This window comes from Poecilia reticulata, chromosome 18 (assembly GCF_904066995.2).
Source record: "Poecilia reticulata chromosome 18, P_reticulata-male-v2, whole genome shotgun sequence".
NCBI lineage: Eukaryota > Metazoa > Chordata > Actinopteri > Cyprinodontiformes > Poeciliidae > Poecilia > Poecilia reticulata.
Genome location: NC_088847.1, coordinates 22,289,522 through 22,308,994, shown reverse-complemented (window position 1 = coordinate 22,308,994; position 19,473 = coordinate 22,289,522). Strand labels below are relative to the sequence as shown.

At 40.3% G+C, this 19,473-nt stretch overlaps 1 protein-coding gene across 1 annotated transcript in view; it reads right to left on the bottom strand.

Moving 5' to 3' along the window:
* cyp26b1 (cytochrome P450, family 26, subfamily b, polypeptide 1) overlaps positions 1-19,473 on the bottom strand; it is a 37,678-nt gene that overhangs the window by 4,235 nt on the left and 13,970 nt on the right. Inside the window, exons 2-6 of the mRNA XM_008435625.2 lie at positions 13,254-13,478; positions 5,592-5,710; positions 4,412-4,568; positions 3,624-3,779; positions 813-1,097 (exon numbers count right to left, since the gene is read on the bottom strand). Coding sequence (XP_008433847.1) covers positions 813-1,097; positions 3,624-3,779; positions 4,412-4,568; positions 5,592-5,710; positions 13,254-13,478 — 942 coding nt within the window. The remainder of the gene's footprint in view (positions 1-812; positions 1,098-3,623; positions 3,780-4,411; positions 4,569-5,591; positions 5,711-13,253; positions 13,479-19,473) is intronic.

Below are 19,473 nucleotides of genomic sequence, written 5' to 3'. Positions count from 1 at the left end.
AAAAGAAATAGCTAGCTTATGCTAGCTTGACTTTGACAACTTAAGAAGATGTTGCTGCAGAATTTTATGTGTATTGGGCCAGTTAAAAATAAAAAAGACGACCCACACCTCAACTCAGCAAAGATGTTTAAATTAGCTAATTATCCGCCGCTGTGTTCAGACGATCACTTATTAAACATCAAGCCTGAAAACATGCAACTGGGACGGACCAAATGTTCTGTTCTTTATGTGGGAAATGTTTAATTCTTGGTGTTGAATCCTGATACACTAGTGCAGCTGTCGTCAGTCAGTTGCTATGGCAACGAGTCTGTGTGTAGCGTAGCCGACATAGAGCGTGAGAAAAAAAAGAATATGAGTGGTTTTGAGCTGTTTTCAATGGTTTTTCTGCCTTATTTTCCAATGGGCGTGACGCACAGCACTGAATTAATAATACCTACATCTCCAGGTTTCATCCTGTTAATGGAGTTGCTCTAAAAGAATCATCTTTTCCCCCTACAGCTTTGTGCCCATGCACGAAATTAGATTTAATTTGAGAAACATTTATTTAAGATGTCGAAACAAGACAGTAAAATTACTGTAGGCTGTTTAATTTATAAATTCTGATAAGATGTCGCCATGTTGTTTATGCACCAATGCCTCTTGTGTAGATGACGTATGCTGGGTGCTACAGCGCTAGCTACTCACAGCCAGATCATTTAAAGGTAATATGATTTATTATTTATTAATTGAACCTGAAGGGAATAGGGCCTAACGAGGTGCCTTGAGGTTCTCCACTAGTAATAAAATTAACAAAATTGCACATAAAGACTTACATCTAGTTCGAAGGTCTGCATTGCTGTTCTGTAGGCGCCGGAGACCGGCGTGTACAGCCTCAGCACCTCCTTGATGACACAGTCCAGGTACTTGAGGCTGATGATGTTGTCCAGCCTCAGCTCTTGTTCAGGACAGAGGCAGCCGTTGTGGAGGAGGCCCCGGCCCCTCAGCTCCTCCCGGAGGCGCTCCAGAACCTGAGGGTGGCGGAGGAGCGCCATGATCAGGGAGGTGCTAGCGCTGGCGGTGGTGGCGAAGGCAGCGAAGATCAGCTCGATGGTTGATTCCTGTGGAAGCGTGAGAAAAGTTGATGCAGCTTTTATTTGGACTTGCAGTTATCTTAACGACAAGAGAACTACGATGGTTTAAAACGGCATTTTTAAAGATTTTAAGTACTGAATGTAAAAAAACCTCTGGTGAACTCTCAGGGCGTTTTCACACCTAGTGGTCCAGAAGACTCGGTTTGATTGTGGACCAAAACTGTTACGTTTTCAGTTGCTGTGGTTCTCTTTCACACTGCACTGAGTCAAATGAACCAAATCCATTAAAAAAAACAAAACGTTCCCCTCCTTGCCTGTGGTGGCGCTGCACTAAAAACTACTGAAGGAAACGACACAAAAACCTCTGAAGACACTGAACGCAACTTCCTTCTTCAGGAAATGAAAACAAAAACGGAGTGGTGTCAAATTTTAGCAGTGTAGGATTTTCCGTTTGTCTTTGGTATATAAAAAAAAAAAAAAACACAAGTCATTTCTCCCACTAGCATGTTTGTTTGGTTTTATTTACCCAGAATGCCCAGCACTATAGTTAGACTCCTGCTTCTGGAACGCTCTCCGGTTCGCTTGGTATGAACTCGAACCGCACCAGAATTCACTTCCACCAAATGGAGACATTGATTTATAGGTGAAGCAAAGTTTGATAAGGCATGTGAACCTAGATTAAAGCGGACTAAACATGGCTGGTGTGAATGCGCCCTTACACTTCCATAAGGCTCCACATGTTAACTACCTTACTCTAGCAACTAAACCTTTGAGCTTTGCTGGACAATTTATGATTGAAGAAGAATAAGTTTTCTCTCCTTGGATTCTTAGTTTTGCTTTGATTTATTATTTTTGAAAATGCAGTTGGTAAAAATCCAAAGCAAGTAGGGAAACTTGCTTTGGGGACAAATCCTCTGTTCAGTTTCTTATTGTTGGCAAAGAAAAAAATCCCCGACCAGTTAATGGAAATGTGTTAGATTACTGAAAAGTGTCACATTTGAGAGCAAGTAAGAAGATGTTTTCCAATAACACAGAAAGTGCCATGCTGGTTCTGGAATAAAAAACACGGACCGGGCCTCAGATCGTAAGCCTCTCTCCTCTGCCATCACCTGTGTCTGCGCTTCACGCAGCACGTGTGTGTTTTAAATGCGTCACAGCAGCGAAGGCCGGGGCCTCCCCACTCACTTTCTGAGCGCGGTGGAGTGTGTGCGTACAGGAGGCCTCATTCAGACCCCTAGCGGGGGCAGTGTTGACTTATTTTTGGTTCTGGACTTCACCCAGAAACCACAAACAGTGAAGCAGAGAGAGAAAAAAGCCTCCACTGAATTCCTCAAGTAGGTAAACAGAGGCTGCGCCGCTGCGCCGATGTCTCTTCACCGCCTGTTGACATCAGCTCCATATTTCAAGAGTTAATGCAGCTCATTCTTTCAATTCCTAATTTTATTCATTCCTCTCTACGGTTTTTAGTGACTTCCTGTGTGTCTGGCTGTAGCGCAATTTGAGGGTGGAGTCAAACATTTGAGTCGGTGACGACGTGAAATACGACGTGATGCTTAAAGCAGAATATTTAACCAAACTTTCAAAATCAGGAACGAAAGTGAAACTAACATCCAAAGAGACAAAATCTGTTAATGCTGTAATTTTTAAGTATAACAAGCTGCTGTTTTTTTTTTCATGAATATTAGGGCTGAGATATATAGATATTTTTTAAGATTATGAGGATATTACCAGAGAAAAAAGTATAAGTAATACAAGAGATAATTTTATTACCAGAATAGTAGCAATATTATGAGAACAATCGTATTAATATAAGGGGAAAAAATGACAATAATACCAGGATAAAGCAGTAATATTACCAAAATAGTTGTAATATCAGAAATAAAGTAGGAAGATGTCATAATAATACAAGAAAAAAGTCAAAAAAAGTAATCCAAAAAGTTCTTTTATCAGAATAGTTCTAATAGTACCAGAACAGTCTCAATAATAAAATATGAAAGTCGTTTTATTACCAGAATAAAGTCATAGCATTACGAAAATAGTCGTAATATCTGAAAAATGTTGTGATAATACCAGAGTAAAGTAGTACAGCAATAAAGTTGAAATAATATATTACCTGGACAAAACTGTAGTAATACAAGAATAGTTATAATATGACAGATAAGTTGTAAAAAATAGCAGAATAGAGACGTAATAATACGAGAAATAAGCCTAGACCAGGACTAGATACGCTGATCTATTGAAACTTTGCTCTAAATAAAAACTACTTTTCTTCTAGTAATTTTAAGACTTTTTTTCTGTTAATGTTATGACTTTATTCTCATATTATTTTATTCATGTAACTAAAAAACAAAGTTTTATCATAAAAACTTGGCAAACAAATTGTCATAATCATAAACGAATGGAGAAATATGAGCAAAATGTGCTTCTTTTTGGAAATTGCTCATTTAAAAATTGCCTTATTATTGCTCCATACAGTTAAAATAATAATAGTTTGGTTTGGATGTGTTGGATGGATTCTGGACGAACGTTTCCGTGGTCCTGGGCGTTTCGTACCTTGAGCTCCTGCATGCTGAGCTCTGTGCCGTTCTCCTTGGCGCTCTCCATCAGGACGTCCAGCGCGTCGCTGTAATCCTTCCCCTGGGAACACAGAGGCTTTTCTCTGATGGCTTTCTCTATGCTTTTCTGAAGCGTGTCTCTTGCTCGGATTCCCTGCCGAAGAAACGCATGAAAACACGTTGAATACATTCAGCAGCTACATTACAAATGCAGGCAAATCTTTGTCTATGTTCTGCTAATGTCAAAACAACTAAATTTCACAGATGCTGTGTTTCCATTAGAAAAGAAATTGAACTGAAATCACGTGATAAGTCATTAAGACTTCTGGCAGCGACGGATGTAAACAGTTACATGAGATTTAATTTAGCCGCGTGCTAGCTGCAGCTAGGGGCAACGTAGGCAGCGTTTTGGGGAAACTGTTGGCGATTTTACAGAAGAGCGATGGATTCAACACTTTTTATGAACTGTGTGATGCAACAAGAACAAATCCTCCTACCACTTCCTGTCGTTTTCACCAACACAATGTCAACTGGCTGTTGACCAAGCATTTTACACTTTACATATATTTAGATGTGGCTGAAAAACGTGAGTTTTTTCGAAATTGCCAGGTTTCCATTAAGTGAATTTATTTTGGGAATTTCAATTTGTCCAATTTTATGGTTAATGGAAACACACTTAGAGTGGAGGTGGCTAATTATCATATTGTTTATCATTTATCACCATAAGATTTTTGATTTATCACGATAAATTCCAGTTACTGTTGAAATCTGTAGAAGTCGTCTTACCTTGCGGTAGCCGCTGAACGGCAGGTCGATTGGGAGGCTGAAGAGGTTGTTGACAAAGTCCTGAAAGGTGGAGAACTGGAGCCTCATTTCCTCCTCCGACACCCTGAATCCCAGCAGCACCCTGACGGCCATGGTGAACGACAGCCGCTGGCTCTCCCTGAGGAACGACACGGCCAAACACGTGAAACTCGGCCTGAGACATCTTCACTTACAAATCAGAAACGCTAACGGAGAAAAATGGGATATTTTTACACACATAATTATCTCCTTATCGTCAAGAGATCTTGTACAAATTACCCCACAAGATTTCGGTTTGACTACGTGATTTTTAAAAACACGTGAAACTCGACCTGAGAGATCTTCAGGTACAAATTGGAAAAGCTAAGGGTAAAAAATATCGCTGATATTATCTCGTTGAGGTAAAGAAATCTTAACCCAAACGATTTCTGCTCTCCATTTCTCTTGCACCATGATAACCATGTATTGTTGCCGCATTCATAGGAGTTTCTCTGTGAAAATATCTTCTTTTGTACAGAAAGAGTAAAGACTATGACCGACCTTGTGATAAAATCACATATTCATAACATGAGCATAAAAAAGATGCAATATGACCAGAAAACGACTAAAGTATTAATGTATTAAACCTAACAGTTTACATCTGTCTCTGCCATGATTTTTAATGCCTTATTGTGTGAAGAAACTTATTTTCATTTCATTTCTTATTTAATGGAAACAATGCAATTTCAAAATGATGTTTTTTTAACTTTAGCAGACAAAGATCTGTGCACATTTGTAAAAGAACGCAGTGACTTTTTACAAAATGAAAACAGAAATAGAGGCATCAGACATTAGCAGTTGTAGGAGACGGCAAGCCATTTCTTAAGCATTTGTTTTGGTTTGTATTTACCCAGAATGCCCTGCACTAGAATCCACTTCCTGTTTTTGGAGTGCTTTGTGTTCACACATGCATTCAAACCGCACCAGAGTTCACTTCAACCGAACAGAGACCGAGGTTTGTAAGCAGAGTTTGCTTTTTTTGGTTCGCATCAGAGTTTGAATTTGCGTTCACATCCTCCCCAAACAAACCAAACTTTCTAAACTAACTGCAGTTTGGTTAAAGTGGATTAAACAGAACTGGTGTGAACGGACTCAGGGTGACCTTCCTGGACTGCCGGCGTACCTGTAGACGTTGATGGGCTCGGGGTTGGAGCTCCACACTCGGAGGCTCTCTTGGATGACCTGCTGGATTTTTGGGAGGTAGGACTCCAACGCTTCATGGCTGAACACTTTGGCGAACACCTGCAGACACAAAATCAAAGACCACTTCAATTAAACTGGACTTAAAATTACACAAACCAGCTGCCTCAAGTCGCCAGTCAGAGAATAACGCGCACAATTAATGTGAAATTTAGTAGAAAGTTCAGCTGTGGATCGAGAAAGAGAGAGAGCTACTGCTTTTCTGTGGAGAAACTTTTAGAGGTTTTTCCTCTGCAGTCAGCAAAGTGTTTTTCTGACAGTTTGAAGAGGAAAAAGCGAGGAGGGGGGCCCACGTACAGCCCGCTTCGAGCGTTTTTTCTGGACGAATCAATCACCAGTCGTCAGCGCTGTTTGAACAAATAACATTCCATCAGATCTGACCTCCAAAACTGCCCCTTAAAACTGTCCTGGGTGTGATTTAGAAGTACAAGAATAAGAATGAGTCCTTTATAACTATTTTTAAACAGTCTCTAAAACTTATCTTTATCTAAACAAATAATATTTCCATGCATCTGACAGTCAGAGCTGTTGGAGAACAGAACATAAAGGAGCTGCTTGTTGGGACCAGTTTGGGAAATCCTTTTCCACGACAAGGTTGGAGCGAATCGGGAATCGCGACGCGGCACATCCCTGAGCAAAACGCACCTGGTTTGCATTTTCTGCTCCATGAAACGAGGCTGGAACGTCTGAACGAGCTTCTGTGTAATGGCTGGTGGCCCGCCGTCGGGTTCACTCAGAAGTCACACACGGGTTTCTCTTCCTCGTGATTTAAAGATTTTCTTTACTTGTTGGAGATTATATCATAAGTAGTGATCGTCTCCATAGCTCTGTGGTTTTCCAAGGGAGATCTGGTTGGGTCACATATATTATGATAGTCACGTAACTCAGTAGCTCTTTGGTTACCTAGCAACTCTCTCACTCTTTGGTTACCTAGCAACGACTCCCTGAGTGACTGGCACAGCAGCAGTTTAAGGTTTCGCCTCATAACTGTTAAAAATAAACAAGGTTGTGGAGAGAAAACTGTGAATAAAAGAGGAAACGTCAGGCCACCATTTTGGCAATAATCCATATATTTAAAACAACAAGAAAAAAACACGAATCGATAATTATCGACGTTTATGAAATGTTTATATCGCGATAAATTTTTCAGCCATATTGTCCTCAGATCTGGTGAAGAACCATCACGAAGAATTTGGCCTGTCAAAACGGCAGAGTTTGCTAACTCCAGAACTGATTGCTTTAAACGATAATATTGTTGTTTTAATACCATTTTTATGTAACATAATGGTAATGGCAAAACACACACGCTTTAGAAATACTGACACTAGTGTTGGCTACGTCTACGCTGCTGCAACATGTTTAGCATTAAAATGCTTGTTTAGCTTCGGCTAACTCCTTTTAGCACCATTTGAACATAAAACTCTTTTCCAAAGTCCAATTTGATAATTTTTTAGGTAAAAATTAACCCGAAATGAGTCCAGAGAACCAACTTTGTCGTCTGTTGACATATTTGTTTCATTTTCAGCTTGTGTGGGTCTCTTTCACACGTCACTGCATCAAATGAACCTTGGTAAAAACCTGTTCCCCTCCTCGCCTGTGGTGGCGCTACACCAAGACCCACTGAAGGAAACAACACAAAACCTCTGAAGTGCAACTTCCTTCTTCATGAAACACAAACAGAAATGGATCAGCATCAGATTTTAGCTGATGCAGGATTTTTCTTTAGTCTTTGGTAAAATTGTTTCTCCTGCTAGCGTTAGACTCACGCTTTTTGATTTGGTTGCATTTACCCAGAATTCCCTGCTCATTTCCTACTTTGGAACGGACTCCAGTCCACATACGCATTCAAAACGCAGCAGAATTCATTTCAGCCGAACCAAGACGTGGGTTTTAGGTGGGGCAGAGTTCGCTTTTTGGTTCGCAACAGTTCATTCACACCTCCCCCAAATGAACTGAATTAAAAAAAAAATCAACCAAAGTCCAAAGAAAATCTACAAAACACCAGCAAGAACCCTGAAGAACCTTTTTGTATCGCACGTCCCGGTTATGTAAGGCTGTGAATTAACCCATTTAACCCGTCTGCGCTGAATTGTTTATAATTGCTCCGTCTGACTGAACCCTTTGGCTGTTCACACACACTCTGACATAAATAGACCCGGAGCAGCAGGGCTGAGCTACCGTAGGACCAACGAGCCCGTCAGTCCGTCAGTGTGCTGCTCCCTGGAAGGTAACTACAGGTCATCCAAACACACACACACACACGCACACACACACACACACACACACGCACACACACACACACACACACACACACACACAGCATCTCTCTGTGGATCCTGGCTGCCAATCAAACTCTGTCCTTATGCAGCGTCATTCTGGTTCCAGTCGGGATGAGGCTGTCTGTGAGTGTGTGTGTGTGTGTGTGTGTGCGCGCGTGCGTGTGTGTGTGTGTGTGTGGAAGCTGAAGGGGGATTGTTCTGCACAACAGTCATTCTCCTGCACCACAAAAACGTGACTGTCCTCTGTAGCCTGCAGCGCAAAGACAAAAACACACACTCACACACACAGTTGTCCTAATAACGTCCATATGTCTTAAATTATGTGAAAGTGCTGCGAGCTGCTGGTTCCTCAGACATGTAAAGACTCCTTTATTCTTTTCTCTGCCCTCGCTGCTCCCTCCTCTTCCCGTCACCGCCTGCCCCCTCCATCCATCCTCTTTCTCAAAAATACTCCTTCGCTCTCTTTTCTCGTTTACTCCACGTTCTGCCGTCAGTCCGGATCAGAGGAGGTCAAGTTCCTTCAGGTACCGACTCCCAACGTGGTTGAATCGCTTTGGTACGACAAAAATATTAGGAAAAAATTTAATTACTAGAATGAAGTCGTAATATAACGAGAATAAATTCATACAGTTGTGATATTGCAAAAATAAAGTCTAAATAACATAAGAATAAAGTCATAGTGCCAGAATAAAAACTTTAGTTTTGTACTATTAGGACTTTATTGTCACAAGTTTTATTTTTATTTTCTTACCGTTGTAGTTTGGTGAGTATTTGCTTTAAAGAAAACAGACTGAGAAAAAGTCATGTTGTGCTGAAGGCCTCATGTTCACTGAAAGGGTTTGGATCAAAGTCCACTTTATGTGTTAAAATGGCCCAGTCAAAGTCCAGACAGTAGGCAAACTGATATAGTTTAAATATTTATCCTCACATTTGAGTAAAAAACCCCCAAAAATAATCTTCTTCACTTCACAGTTTTGAGACACTGCTGGTGTTTGATCATAAAATATTAAACTATCCGACAGTAAAACGACGACGTGCTTCAAAATGTTGAGTTTAACTTTATATCCCAGTAAATTGACAACATTTCCACCAATTCCAGGATTTAAAACAGCAGTAATGCTGATTAATCTTTAAAATTGTCCTATTTATACATAAATTATTACATATAAACATCTTAAACATAAAGTATGTACATTTTTTGCTTTACTTCTTATTTAACTCTAATTTTGTTCAACACTTCAACAATATGTTGTGTTGTAAATACTTTTGTTCCTTAGCTGCTTAATTTCTATTTATTTCAGAGACTATGACACCTAACATTTCAAAGATGTTCTCATTTTAAAGCGTAAATTTGTGCAAATACCCCTGCTGTGTTATATTTAGGTATAAAAAGAGGGCGGGGCTCAGTTAAAAATGGCAGCGCCCTCTACTGGTGATGAGAAAACCTCTCTGCTGTTTGTAGTTTCTAATCACCACCTTTCTGCCTCACGGCTTCAATATAAAGATTAAACACACAAGGCTGAAGTAGTTTTAGATCAAAATGAGGCTGTTTGTCGTTTTTGTTGCCCGTCTTGGTGGAAAATCTGAAACAATAGATCCTCATTCTTTCTGACAGGTTCAGGTTTCATAGCACCAAAACTTCCAGCCAGTTCAGCTCCGATAATCAGGCTTCATATTGATTAAAGGAAGATCATTTGCATTGCTACGTGCAACAGAAATATCCACGTTTCAGATTTGCTTCAGTTTGTTCCTCCTGGATGCTCGGCCGGCCGGTCGGTGCTGGAGACCCGGCGCTCTGTGGTTCTAAGAGACTCGGTTTCCCAGCTCAGTACTGGGTTATACTGGCTGGCTCTGGTGATCCACTAAAGGCTAATGTGCTGTGTAAAGATTGTTTTTCCATGTGAAAACCGCAGGGAGGGCAGACGCACACGCTGTGGTCCAGTAGGTCAAGCACCGAGCCGGTTGCTCACTCTTTCTCTGGGTCGCTGTTGTCCGGTTTCAGTCTGTTGATTTGGTTTTATTATTCAGAAAACTGAACCCTAAACCTGCCAACACACACACGGAAACCACCACACTGCTCACACACTCCTTCTAGAACCATTTTTCTGCTTGGTCAATGATGGGACATTGATTTTTAAGCAATGCTGTTGTTGGGAATAGAGGGAGTAGTTCTGAGTAGTCAGTGTGTTATCTGAAAGATACAGTAGTGAAAGAATCGGTGAGAAATTTTCATCTAGAAATGACTGTAAGTCAAGCTAACCGTTCCTCAAACTAGAGCTAAGAGCTTTTCAAATAAGACATTCTCTTTGTACACAGAAGTTTGATTTTCAGAGTTCCAGGTTGGAACTCGCAGTTGGTAGAGCTGTTGCCTTGCAGCAAGAAGGTTCTGGGTTCGATTCCCGGCCTGGGGTCTTTCTGCATGGAGTTTGCATGTTCTCCCTGTGCATGGTGGGTTTTCTACAGGTACTCCGGTTTCCTCCCACAGTCCAAAAACATGACTGTCAGGTTAATTGGCCTCTCTAAATTACCCCTAGGTGTGAGTGTGTGTGTGCATGGTTGTTTGTCCTGTGTGTCTCTGTGTTGCCCTGCGACAGACTGGCGACCTGTCCAGGGCGACCCCGCCTCTCGCCCGGAACGTTAGCTGGAGATGGGCACCAGCAACCCTCCCGACCCCACTAAGGGACAAGGGTGAAAGAAAATGGATGGATGGATGGAGGTATAATCCAATATGGCTGCCACACGTATCAACTGTTTTTGTGTTCAGTTAAAATAAAAACATGAAAGATTATGGACATGTTCCTTTAGAACATTAAAGTCAGATAAATATGTTGTTATTAGGCTATGTTGCTATCAGTAGTTAGCATTAGGATATTGGCAAATCCCTCTGGTTTTATGACTTGCTACTACATACCACGTTCAGTTGACAAACCTAATGCAACTGACAGATAAAAAGTTCAGCTAACAAGCTAACAGATAAAGTTAAGCTAGCAAGCTGAAAGTCAAGCTAACAGCTACTCAAATCAAAGCCCACATTTACTCATACTTTGTTTTAGTTTTACAGACCCAAAGTTTAGCTTTCAGTTTATGAAAATCAAGCTAATAAATACTCAAATCTACAGCTAACAGCTACTTAGTTGAAACCTAGAAACTAGACTCAAAGTTAAATGAGCATTTCCTGAAAGTTAAAGCTGAAAATCACTCAAAGCCAAGCTAACAGATACAAAAATGTAAGTTAACACAACTACTAAAACTAAGAGTACAAATGTATAAAAGAAAATTGCAAAAAAATAAACCATAAAGGTTAGCAAGAGAAGTTAGCCAATGGCTAAGATGAACATCGTCCATCTTGGCCAAAGAAGATGGACGATGTTTAAAGTGCGATAAATTTGCACTTTATCCATGATGGACATAAATACGCTAACTAGCTTTACCCTTGCGAGGTATATTAGCATCTAAATACAGGCTCAAAGTTTTAACAGTGAAGCCCCATGAGAAAAAAGGAAGCTACATAGAATACATGAGATGAAATACGTGATTTACATATTTAAGGCCAACATCATCTTTTTTAATGAATTCAAGACATTTTAAGGACTTTTTAAGGATGTGGACTCTCTGGATTACAATTTCTCTCATATTCCCCAAAATAAAGACTTTTCTGCCAACTGCAGGTAAGAAAGTGAGTTTAAAAACATCCAAACAGAAAATGAATCCCAGCCTACAAACAGATGAGCTAAAAACACGAAGACCCACGAACTTTGTAGTTTGTGTTCATTTTATATTACTGTGGAGAAAGTATAACTTTGTTGTAAACATGTGGTTATTTCCTGAAAGGCATTTTATCTCTTCATCTGTGTTTGTCTTGTTATCCAGGTGTTACAGACATAGTAGAAGAAGCAGGTGTGGAAAACTGGCTGTCATATCGTTTTGCTTAGCAAGACAAGACACGAACTTATCTCTAAAATCAACTTTCCTGACCTCACATCCTTTTTCTCTGCGTGTTTCATTGTGTTAAGAGCAGGGCGATGTTCAGGTGTGTGCGCCACGTCGCGCTGTGTGTTTGTGTGTGTCGGGCCCCCACACAGAAAGCCCCTCTTTGTGCCATGTCGGAGGCAGCCTTCCTAATCAGGGGTCATTACATGAGGTTAGTCCCGGGGTCTCCGGGGAGAGCAGAAGGATCAGAGCTCAGATTAGACCCAGCCGACCCCTCGCCGTCCCCAGGCACCGAAACCGAAGCTTCTCCCTCCCTCCCCCGCAAAATGAGAGAAAATGAGAGACTGATTTACGGGAAAACGCAACTCCTTGGAGCTTCTTCTTCGTTGCGAGTCAGGTGAGCAGGAGAGGAAAGGCGATTACCGGTAATGATCCGCGTACAGACGGCAGAGAGGAAGGGACGGCAGCGACGGAAAACAGATAATCGAAGAGAGTCTCCTGATGGAGGCGTCGTTCTCACGCCTCAGCGGCCAAAACGCCGCAGATGACGCTCAGACAGAGGGATCGATTTACAGCAAGACTCGTTCTGAGGCGTCCGACGACCGAGGAAGAACAGCTCAATTTAAAGATTCAATAATATGAAAATAAAGTCAGAAAACTGAAAAATAAAGTCAATATTTCGACATTGAAATCATTATGCTATGAATAAAATCAATATTTCAACAATAAATTGAGAAAAAATGCAAGCATAAAGTAGTAAAAGAAAAGAGAATAAAGTTGCAGTATTTTGACTTTATTTTTGTACAATTATTCTCACATTATGGCTTTGATTTTTGCAAGAAAGCTGCAGTAATATGAGAATAAAGTCGTAATATTTCAACAGCCCTGATGAGGATACAGTCGACCTGTTGAGTAACTTTTACCATCCTGCCTCAAAACTGTTCACAAATAAAAATGCGACTTAAAAATACGAAAACTATGGATAAAACAGGAAAGGCCACGCCGCCAGTTTGGCAGTGTTTCAAATATTTAACACAAAAAGAAACGAGTGATAATTATCGATATTGGCTGATATAATACGCTCATATCGTGATACGTTTTTCAGCCATATTGTCCAGAAAACTTGTGATAATGTGATTCGATGTGGATCTGAAAATGTGTTTTTCTTTGAGAGTAACACATTCTGCATCAAGGTCCACATTTTTCTTTCCCACCGTTTGTAAAAATAACTTATAAGTCATCTATATTTCAAGTTTTACCTCCTTCGGTAAACATCTTCGTAATATTTCATGCATTCGCGTGAATTATCATCTGTGAACGAAGAGCTAGTTTACGCCCCACTCCGCTGAGTTAAACTCCCGTGTTCGGGTCCTGACCTTCCTCCTCCTGCGGTGGATGTCTCCGATGCTGTTGGCCAGAGAGTTGGGTCCCAGCAGCGTCGACGTGCTCTGCGGCCAGTCCACCGTCACCAGCGTGTGCTCGCCCATCAGAACCTTCCGGACGTTTTCGGCCCCCGTCACTCGGATCAGAGGTCGGCCGAGCAGGTGGGTCTTGAACACGTTGCCGTATTTCTGCCTTCGCGATGCGTGGAAGCCCGAACCCTGAGAGGGCGGAAAAACACAAAAATGTTTATATTTCAAGGTGTTGCAGTTGGAGAACATAAGAACATTTAATTTCCGTACATTTTCTGAGACACTCTTCAAAATAGGAAAGATGAGAAAACATCAGGAAAGCAGCTGGACATCAGACGTTTAGCTGAATGATAAGTTATAACGATAAACAACAATATTGTTGATTTGAGATTATTTTCATGGAATAAAATGCTAATTGGCATAATAAGGCAAGAACACATTTTCAAAGATCAATAAACTTTAATGAACATTCAACAATGGAACTGGAAGACATTTTAATTATCCAAAATAAATAAAACAACAGAAACAGCAAATAAAACGAATTAGTCTGTAAACAGAATTGTCCTTCAAAATAAGTGCCTCTGTTCATTCATGTAATTTATTTTAAAAAGTGCTTCTATAGTAATGTGGAAGCTGACATTAGCGTTAGCGTTGTCTGTGCCGCTTCAACATGTTTAGCATTGAGATGCTAGTTTAGCTTCGTTGAGATGCTAACTACTTTTAGCACAACTTGAACACAGTAACAGGCTTCTCCAGCGTCCAATCAGATCGCATTTTGAAGCAGAAATTAACCCAGATTGGGCCAAGAAAACCGAATTTGTCATTGTTTGAGGATGTCGCTTGCGCATCAGATTTACTGCCGTACTGGAAACGTGTGAATACAAAGGTTCCACTAAGAACTTTTGCACGTAAAACAAATTTTAGAAATGTAACGCGCCATTAATTAATCAAAATAAATAGAATACCTTTACGTCCTTTTCCTATTTTTCTTTTTACCCTCATTGCGTTTCATCTGAGCGTCCTGGTTAATGATAAACCCGCTTAGTCAGTTTTGGGGCTGACCCGGCTGCATCGCTGACCTCCAAATGGTCGGGGTCGTGGCAGAGCGAGTGGGAGCCGACCCCTGAACTGTAAACGGACCGTTCAGCCTGAGAGCAGCTCAACGCGGCGGACACACACGCAGGACGCTCAGCGTATCTAACATTCACATGCAAGTATTCACACGTACCGTAAGAGCACACACTTCCAGCGCGCGCGTGTTCGGTTCCACGAACACACACGCTGAATTCATGAATCAACAAAACAGAAAAACATGCAGAGCAAACAAACATACACAAGCTCTGCTGCAAACTGCAGCGACACTAACTGGTTTGACCTACTGCTTTACTCAAGGGGATAAAGATAAATGCAGTGAGACGCACAATTCCTGTTCAAACAAGAAAGTTTAACGTTTACCTAAAAGTTAATGTTATTTTCTGTAGATTTTTAATTTATCTTCCGTGTTCGTCTTTGTTCAATCTACATTTATAACGTGCGATACAAATGAGTGCAGAAATCGGCGTCTAACTTTAGCTGAGAGTTTATTTGCTGGTTGAGACACACCTCTGGCAGCAGCAGCGCCTCCAGCTTGTTTTTAAACGTGTGCGCTCGTGCAGCTTCGCCTCAAAACGATGACTCAGCTTTCTGAGTCGTAGCTCAGTTTTGCAGTAAAAGCTAATGTGGATCATGATTTTCTATGTTTTAAAAATGTAACATGTCACAAATCAGAAACATTTCATGCTGCACCTACAGTTTAATCTGGTTCTAGAGCCTGATTAAGACTTTTTATAAGGTTGTTTGGAACATAGCATGTGTATTATCTTAAAGTTTCAAGAAATGTATTTGATATAAATACTAGTCTGTGTCGTGTGTGAAGGTAATGAGGATCAGAAAATGTACATGTGTTTGTTACTTAAAGCTTAATAAAGGACTAAGACCAGAGCCCTGAGGTTCACCACATATAATTAGCCAATCTGTCACAATTAGCTACAGATCCAAACGTGAATATTTTATAAACTGCAAAAATATTAACGCTAATGTTCTTTAATGTTTTATTTTGTCAAAACAGCCAAAGAGGACGGTATCCACATATTTGTGACTTTTCGTTGATATTTCATGAGCAGAATATTGTAGTTTTTATTGGATTACAGTTAAAACTGTAGAGAGTTGGTTCAGCAACACGCTGTAAAGTCAACAAATACAGACGAACGGTTGTTGTTGTCCCCACTGGGAAACGAACGCTCTCTGGCTTTTGTTTGTTGCTCTTTGTGAAGCCGAGGTTAACGACGGGATAACGATGAATGGGCTTTGATTAGACCCAGATAAACATCACCTTCTACACCTATAGGCCTTTACAGCTGGGTGAACACAGAGCTGCGATGCCACTGGCTATCGCCCAAGGACGATTGAGCAACTCCTTCAGGAGACGACACCAGATTTATGGTTTGCCGTTTGCAGTTGTTGCGTAGAGTTCGTGTTGCGACAAGTGAAGGCTTTGCAAAAACCTTTAGCTTTACAAGAACCACATGAAGCACCGACACAACTGCAAAAAGCCCAGAAGTCACAATATTAAATGTTTTGGTGGGAATATATACATTTTTTAAATACGTGTAGTTTCTTTAACACAAAATAATCTAATCTCTTATTTGAATTTTTTTAGTCTAACTCATCTGAAAACATTTCTACATGATATCATGAGACATCATTTTCCTCAGCTGCACCTGCAGTCTAATATTAATATTAATATTTATTTCCTCAGACCAGATTTATTGCCATCTTATCCTCAAGTATTAATATTTCAATCGCCACGTTTCCATCAAAGCTTTTATGCCCATTTTAATATACGCTGTGATAAACACATGATCGATATCAATAGATTATACGTCTGATGGAATAATCAATATGTAGTGTATTCACTGAACTCCGATTCAGAACCACACAGCATTTTCTCCTGGCTAGCTTTAGCAAGATTGGTGGCATCAACCAACTCACTCCTTGGTTACCTAGCAACTCACTCACTCTTTGGTTACCTAGCAACAACCTGTTGAGTAACTGGCGCAGCAGCAGTTTCAGGTTCCACCACTTTGCTTCATAACTGCTAAAAAGAAAAAAGAAAAACGACGACGTGGAGTGAAAACTGTGGATAAAACAGAAATTGGCAGCATAACTGATATTTAAGGCAAAAAAAGTAATCAATAATTATTGATATCGACTGATATGAAACGTTTATGCCGTGATGTTTTTCAGCCAAGCCGTCAATGGTTAACAAGTAGCGCAAACAGAGACTAGAAATTTGAGTTTTTTGGACTCATTTTTGTAAATTTTAAGTACCAAATACTTTATGAAACTTTGTTCCCCGTATACCGTAAGAGTTATTCCTTTAAGATGTCCTGATTTTTGGTCAAAATTAAGGTTATTAAATGGCATTATGTAAGTTTATGGTGGTTTTATGCGTCTTATTGGGTTTTTGAGGCTTCGCCATGAAACGTTTTGTTGTTCAGTTGTGCTTCATGTGTCAAACTCCTCCTGCCCTCCAGCTCTTTCTCACCTTCCTGCGACGCACCTCACATCTTTCTCCACGTTAAACTAAATTGAGCACAGATGCCTCCGTTTCATGTTGCTTAAAAACCCCCGTCTGAACACCAGACCTGCTTTTATGGAAGAAAAATGCTGCTAATTAGCTTACCCCCCACCCCAGAGCAATGTCTGCGGGTGCGTTTGTTGTAATTGCGCTTAAGCTTCTTCAGATGTTAAGACCTCATTGTGAGGTGATGACAAAATGTTATTTACGCTGCGTGTTTACACCAGGGTTTTTCTATAAAACTGTCTTGGAACCGACTTTTACGCCAAACGGCAAATTTGTAAATTTTACGGTCCTTCATCTGTCGTAGATTTATGCTTCGAGTTTGATTTCCCTCCATCTTTCAGGGTACAAACTGTTGACCTGAGCTGTTTTCCCAGCTCCTGTACACTTCCTCCTCCTGTGGCAAACACACACACACACACACACATACATTTTGAGTAGCGCAGACACACACCAGGTTGCCGGCTGGCCTCTGGAGCCCTCGGGGTGTGTGTGTGTGTGTGTGTGTGTGTGTGTTGGAGTGGGGTTGTTTTCCAAGCTACATTTTGCTGCCACATGGATGTAGAGTGGTTTAGTATGTCTGCCTGGCAGACCGGCCGACACACACACACACACACACACACACACACGCACACACACGGTTTAATTCAAAGGGAGTTCCTCAGGCAGCCAGACAAGGCTCCCTTTCACACTCTCAGATACGGCGTTAGATTGGAGCGATTGTGTGTGTGCGTCTGCGTGCATTATGTGCGTTTCTCCGCTCGGTTTGTCTTTCCACCGCCGTCGACCCGCAGATTTCTGAAACCGAAGGTTTTCAACTGTCACATTCTGCGCTGGAAAGTGGGGGGAAAAAAAAACACCAAAAAGTTTCACTGAAATAATCCGTGCCAGGGGTCTGGACGACATTTAACTCCAAGGTGAGACGAGTCACTTTGCCAAATTTTGGTTTAAAAAAAAGAAACACAACTCTTACATGTTCACACAAACAGAGAAACTCATGGAAAGTCATGACGTAACGAAACGCGCAAACGTCCAGCTTTTCTTTTTTTTTTTTTTGACGCTGATTGCGAAGGCAGCGACACGGTTTCCCTCCAAACGTCAGCGAAGCGAGGGAAGCTCTCCACTGTAAACACTCGATCCGTTTTCATAAAATAAACCTGAGAGAAACCAAAATGACCACCGCGGCGGCATTACGGCTGATTCTGACCGGCGAGCGAGGTCAGAGGCTCAACGCTCTGATGGGAGCTGAGAACCGTAAAGAGGTTTTTCCTAATGATGGCAGGCGAAGAAGTGTCAAAGCTTTTTTTTTTTGGCTTTCTTTTTCGACATGTTGCTTAGCAACGGAGAGACGTACACGCCGACGGTGGAGACAAAACAGGATTTATACGACCTTATGGGTTCTTTAACGGCGTAATTTTAAAATAATTCTTCCACTTTTTCGTTCTTTTCTTTGCTGTTCTGCGTTTTCATCAATATGAAATAATAAAAGTGGTTTATCTGTTACGATCGTCTGCCAAAACGAGCTGCTATCCTACAGAACGCTAGCAAATATCAAAACAAATAAAAACACGTTGCTATATTAAGTTTATGTAAACATTGTATTTTTTAAAACATAAATTTAAAGGCGACATTTTTATTAGACGAAAGCAAAACCTGAGATTTTAGTCTCAGGTTTTTTAAGAATATATAAAAGATTAAAAATAAATAAACCCATCTACGCAACAATACAACGTTGTATGATTTTAATTATTTAAACTGGAGCGTTCATGTGCGTACGGTAAAATTGTCTTTGTTTAATTCACTTAAGATTCTTTGGTCAAACATTTTTAATTGTTTCTTTTCTTCCCTCCTGTTCTGTTATTGCCAAAACTTTATTTAAAAAAATAAAACTATATTATTAGGACAGTTGGCCTCTTTTGTCACAGGAATCCAGGCACAATTAAAATAAACAACGTAACGTTAAATAACATTTATTTCACTTTATTAACAGAAAATGAAATGAATTTATTAAGTTTGATAAATTCAGGATTTCCTCGTAAAGATTCACACGTAGAGAAAACGCAGTTAAAATAAATTTACCTCAGATTAAAATCAGCATTTTGAACTTGTTTAAAAAAAATGTCAAACATTTATTAATTATTGTAACTTTATGGATGCAATATTTGATGGATATTCCAAAGTTTACCATATGAATAACTTGAAACATCCTGGTAAACAACAATAATTTCCCAACCACATTTACCTTTAAAATAAGAATAAACAAAAATAAAAAATACGCAAAATATTTCCGGAGACATTTTGTCATGTTTTTCCTCTCAGCCTGATCTCTTCTTTGAATATTCAAACAACAATATAAATTATAAATAAATGAAAAGAAAGCGCGTTTAGTGTTGCACTGCTATAGAAATCAGATACGGGCGCCGTTAATACTGTTTCTAATGAGTGCTAAATAATGTCCTCCTCTGACATATTTTCCACACAGCAGTGTGCAATAAAAAGAAGGGAATACCAAATCCAGCTTTTCTTTGTGAAATGAAACACTTTCCCTCCGTTTCCCTGGAG